At 40.3% G+C, this 6000-nt stretch overlaps 1 protein-coding gene across 1 annotated transcript in view; it reads left to right on the forward strand.

The window, feature by feature from the left end:
• The window catches only part of LOC141270829 (uncharacterized), a 113766-nt gene extending 108252 nt beyond the window's left edge, over positions 1 to 5514 (forward strand). Inside the window, exon 5 of the mRNA XM_073680930.1 lies at positions 3883 to 5514. Coding sequence (XP_073537031.1) covers positions 3883 to 5393 — 1511 coding nt within the window. The 3' untranslated portion in view covers positions 5394 to 5514. The remainder of the gene's footprint in view (positions 1 to 3882) is intronic.
• Positions 5515 to 6000: the final 486 nt, after the last annotated feature.

The following is a 6000-nucleotide window of genomic DNA, read 5'->3' on the forward strand; positions in this document are numbered from 1 at the left end:
GACATGGTAGGGATATCTGAAACGTGGCTGGACGAGAGCCATGACTGGGCAGTTAATTTACAGGGCTATAGTCTGTTCAGAAATGACCGTACAAACAAGTGAGGGGGGGGGGTGTTTATATGTAAAATCATCCTTAAAACCTGTCTTGCGGGAGGATATATGTGAATCTAATGAAAATGTAGAGTCCCTGTGGGTGGAGATAAGGGGAGGGGGAAAAAATAATAAATTACTGATAGGGGTTTGTTATAAGTCTCCAAAAATAATGGAAGTAGCGGAGAATATCCTCGTAAAGCAAATAGATGAAGCAGCGACTCAAGGAGAAGTCATTATTATGGGAGACTTCAACTACCCTGAAATACATTGGGGGACAGAAACATGTAGTTCAAGCAAAGGAAATAGGTTTTTGACTACTATGAGAGACCATTACCTTTCACAACTGGTTCAGGATCAACAAGATGATCTTAGTGCAATAAACTGGGACGATATCTTGAGACATAAAGCTACACAAAGCAAATGGGAGACATTTATTAACATCCTGAATAGGACCTGTGCACAATATATACCCCTTGGGAATAAACATGCTAGAAATAGGAGGAAACCACTATGGCTAAATAGAGCTGTAAGGGGCGCAATAAGTGACAAAAAGAAAGCATTTAGAGAACTAAAGCAAGTAGGTAGTGTTGAGGCATTAAATAAATATAGAAAATTAAATAAATTATGTAAAAAACAAATCAAGGCAGCAAAGATTGAGGCAGAGAGAATCATTGCCAGAGAAAGTAAAAATAACCCCAAAATATTCTTTAACTACATAAATAGTAAAAAACTAAAAAATGATAGTGTTGACCACCTTAAAAATAGTCTGCGTGAAATGGTGGATGAGGATGAGGAAAAAGCCAATATGCTAAATGATTTTTTTTTCAACCGTATTTACATAAGAAAATCACATGACAGAAAACATGATTAGTGATAACAAAAATTCTCCATTAAACGTCACTTGCTTAACCCAGCAGGAAGTACGGCGGCATCTAAAAATCACTAAAGTGGACAAATCCCCGGGCCCGGATGGGATACACCCGCGAGTACTGCAGGAATTAAGTAATGTCATAGATAGACCATTATTTTTAATCTTTAAAGATTCCATAATAACAGGGTCTGTACCACAGGACTGGCGTATAGAAAATGTGGTGCCAATATTCAAAAAGGGGACAAAAACTGAACTTGGAAATTATAAGCCGGTAAGCTTAACCTCTACTGTGGGTAAAATCATGGAGGGTTTCTTAAGAGATGCTATACTAGAGTATCTGAAGAAGAATAACTTCATGACCCAATATCAACATGGGTTTACGAGGGACCGTTCCTGTCAGACTAATCTGATCAGCTTTTATGAGGAGGCAAGTTCTGGACTGGACCAAGGAAATGCAGTGGATGTTGTGTATATGGACTTTTCAAAAGCTTTTGATACGGTTCCACACAAAAGGTTGATACATAAAATGAGAACAATGGGGATAGGGGAAAATATATGTATGTGGGTTAAGAATTGGCTCAGTGATGGGAAACAAAGGGTGGTTATTAATGGAAAACATTCAGACTGGGTCTCAGTTAACAGTGGGGAACCACAGGGGTCAGTATTGGGCCCCCTTCTTTTTAACATATTTATTAATGACCTTGTAGGGGGCATACAGAGTAATATTTCAATATTTGCAGATGACACTAAACTCTGCAGGGTAATCAATACAGAGGAGGACAATTTTATATTACAGGAGGATCTATGTAAACTAGACGCTTGGGCTGATAAATGGAAAATTAGCTTTAATGGGGATAAATGTAAGGTAATGCACTTGGGCAGAGGAAATAAAATGTATAATTATATGCTTAATTGTAAAACACTGGGCAAAACTGTAACTGAAAAAGACCTGGGTGTATTGGTGGACGACAAGCTCACGTTTAGTGGCCAGTGTCAGGCAGCTGCTGCAAAGGCAAATAAAATAATGGGATGCATTAAAAGAGGCATAGATGCTCATGAGGAGAACATAATTTTACCTCTATACAAGTCATTAGTGCGACCACACTTAGAATACTGTGCTCAGTTCTGGTCTCCGGCGTATAAGAAAGACATAGCTGAACTAGAGAGGGTGCAGAGAAGAGCGACAAAGCTTATTAGAGGACTGGGGGGTCTGCAATACCAAGACAGGTTATTACACTTGGGGTTATTTACTGTGGAAAAAAGAAGGCTTATGGGTGATCTTATTACTATTTACAAGTATATGAGGGGACAGTATAAAGACCTTTCTACTGATCTTTTTACTCTGAGACCTGAGACGGGGACAAGGGGGCATCTCCTATGTCTGGAGGAAAGAAGGTTTAATCATAATCACAGATGCGGATTCTTTACTGTAAGAGCAGTGAGACTATGGAGCTCTCTGTCGCATGATGTTGTAATGAGTGATTCACTGTTAAAATTTAAGAAGGGCATGGATGCCTTTCTTGAAAAGTATAATATTACAGGTTATAAATACTAGATTCCTTGATAGGGCGTTGATCCAGGGAACTAGTCTGATTGTCGTATGGAGTCGGGAAGGATTTTTTTCCCCAATGTGGAGCTTAGTGTTTGCCACAGGGTTTTTTTTTGCCTTCCTCTGGATCAACATGTTAGGCTATGGGGTGAACTAGATGGACTTAGTCTTCCTTCAACCTTAAAAACTATGTTACTATGTTACCTTCTCTCCCTTCTGTGCTGCTGAATGTGCTCATATGATCCCTACAAGACCAGGTCCAGTCTTTCTGGCCAAACTTCACTTTTATGATTGAAAATATTAAATGTACAGTGAGGTCCAGGTGTGAATTTCTGTACAATAACAGCAGAGTTTCCCTTTATTCTGACTGTTGAATTTCTTTTAAAACCAACTAACTTCATACAGGATTGTGATAAACTATACAGAAAACATTACACCTGTGCCGTGATATATCTCTAAGCTGTGCGTGGCTGATGGCTGTAATATACTTTTATTCACGTCTGCAGGAGATGTGTTGGCTCCAGCCCTGGTTTCATGGATTCACTCCACGTCATGAATTCCATTATGCTTTCGATCCTAAGAAATTCAGATTACTGCACAATCTCTCCTGAATTTGGGAGCACTAATACTTCCTCTACTCTCCTGGTCGGTGTTATTATCTGTAGTCACAGTTTTGCTCATGACCCTTTAACCCCTCTACAAGGATCTGGACTTACACAGAGACCCCCTAAGCTTGGGCCACAGTGTTACTTGCTGTTCTGTGGAGTGAGATGGGAAGAAGAATAGTCAGGTGGCCGGGTCAGAACCAGGAGGTCAGAGAAAATACAAAATCAAAATACACAAAAGTAGTCCGTAAACGGGCCGAGGTCACAACAGGAAACAAATACACAAGCCGGGAGCTGATCACAGAGGACTGAACCAGAGGAGAACAAGGCTGTATCTGGCAGCTTCCGGCAATATGCTTCCAGCTTTAGTAGGGTGCGGTGCTCTCCAAATGGCTGAAGCAGGGAGCAGATTACTCCAGCTGGACAGCACACACACCCATACTGCCAGACTGGATGGTACTACAGGTCCCAGGCATCCTAATCTTAGTGGCTGGACAGACCCTGCGCCGCCCAGAGCTTCTGGTTCTGACATCTCCTCCATCACCAGTGCCGCCTGCAGGATGAACAAACAATTGAACACCTCGCTCTACTGGGTCTTGCTATGAGGTTTTCTATTACACTGTGAACTGTCATTTTCTTGGTGAATAATTCAATATTTTTTACATTGATATTTAAGTTGCTATTTTACAGTTTAAGTAGAAATGTTAAATATATAATTCAATGATATTTTATTCAAAAATAATAATTGGTTTTATTCTTGGCAGATGACTGTACCAGGAGATCAGAGGGACAGCTGACATCTTCAATTTTTAAATCAGACGATCTTGAGATCCCACAGGACATTACTCCAGATATACCATCATCCCTTCACTGCAAAGATCTGTCATCTGATCCTTTGAAACACGTCCTGTCTTCTGATTCATTACCGACTACTAAGGAAAATCAAGGTCGCAAAATAAGTATTAAAAAACAAACTACTCCTAATTCAAAGCCATTTTCACGTTCAGAATATGGAAATAGTTTTCCCCTCGAAAAGTCTTTTCCTAAACATCAAAACGTTCACACAGCAGAGAATAGATTTTTTTGTTTCAAGTGTGGGAAATGTTTTAATCTGAAATCAAATCTTGTTAATCACCAGAGAATTCACACACAAAAGAAACCATTTTCTTGTTCAGAATGTGGGAAATGTTTTAAACAGAAAGGGCATCTTGATAACTACCAGAAAACCCACACAGGAGAGAAGCCATTTTCTTGTTCAGAATGTGGAAAATGTTTTACATTGAAATCAAGTTTTATCAGACATCAGAGAACCCACACAGGGGAGAAGCCTTTTTCCTGTTCAGAATGTGGGAAATGTTTTAACCAGAAACCAGATTTGGTCAATCACCAGAGAACTCACACAGGGGAGAAGCCTTTTTCCTGTTCAGAATGTGGGAAATGTTTTAACCGTAAAGAGATTCTTGATAGCCACCAGAGAACTCACACAAGGGAGAAGCCTTTTTCCTGTTCAGAATGTGAAAAATGTTTTAAACAGAAATCAGATTTGGTTAAGCACCAGAGAACTCACACAGGGGAGAAGCCTTTTTCCTGTTCAGAATGTGGGAAATGTTTTAACCGTAAAGAGATTCTTGATAGCCACCAGAGAACTCGCACAGGGGAGAAGCCTTTTTCCTGCCTTTTTCCTGTTCAGAATGTGGAAAATGTTTTAACCATAAATCAAATCTGGTTAAGCACCAGAGAACCCACACAGGGGAGAAACCTTTTTCCTGTTCAGAATGTGGAAAATGTTTTAACCAGAAATCAAATCTGGTTAAGCACCAGAGAACCCACACAGGGGAGAAACCTTTTTCCTGTTCAGAATGTGGAAAATGTTTTAACCAGAAATCAAATCTGGTTAAGCACCAGAGAACCCACACGGGGGGAGAAGCCTTTTTCCTGTTCAGAATGTGGAAAATGTTTTAACCATAAATCAAATCTTGTTAAGCACCAGAGAACCCACACAGGGGAGAAGCCTTTATCCTGTTCAGAATATGGGAAATGTTTTATCCAGAAATCAGATTTGGTTAAGCACCAGAGAACTCACACAGGGGAGAAGCCTTTTTCCTGTTCAAAATGTGGGAAATGTTTTAACCGTAAAGAAATTCTTGATAGCCACCAGAGAACTCAGACAGGGGAGAAACCTTTTTCCTGTTCAGATCAAATCTGGTTAAGCACCAGAGAATCCACACAGGGGAGGAGCCTTTATCCTGTTCAGAATGTGGGAAATGTTTTGTGAAGAAATCCTCACTTTTTAGTCACCAAAGTACTCACACAGGCCAGAAGCCATTTTCATGTTCTTAATGTGGGAAATGTTTTACACGGAAATCAACTCTTAATAAACTTCAGAGAAGTCACACAGGGGAGAAACCTTTTTAATTTCTAACCGAAAATTGTATCTTCTTAAAGGGGTTTTCCACTACTAGGACAACTCTTTCTCATGTTTGACCTTGTTAAAATAAAAACAATCATACGCACTTCCTGTTCTGGTGCTGTTCCATTGGTGTCACAACTCGCGTTCCCAGGGCTCACATAAGGTTATTACATCACACAATCCTGCTCCCAATCAATGCTGCCTTCGGACGTATTGAAAATCAACAGGAAGGACATGGCCTGGAAATAGCACCGAGAGAACGCACACACTGAGAGCACTCTCTTCAGACCGTATTCCTGGGGGAATTATAAGCAATTTACGGCTTTAAACATGACGTTCGATATGGGAAAGAAAGACAAGAGATCGGAGGTTAATCTGAGGTCCTCCACCTCCGCCAGCATGTCTGGTATGGAGTTTTTCTTATTGCAAGTCTTATCATCCTGCTTCGGAGCCATTACTGCCTCATCTCAGC

This window comes from Phyllobates terribilis, unplaced genomic scaffold (genome assembly GCF_046119375.1).
Source record: "Phyllobates terribilis strain yellow unplaced genomic scaffold, ASM4611937v1 Scaffold_5__5_contigs__length_657084704, whole genome shotgun sequence".
In the NCBI taxonomy this organism is placed as follows: Eukaryota; Metazoa; Chordata; class Amphibia; order Anura; family Dendrobatidae; genus Phyllobates; species Phyllobates terribilis.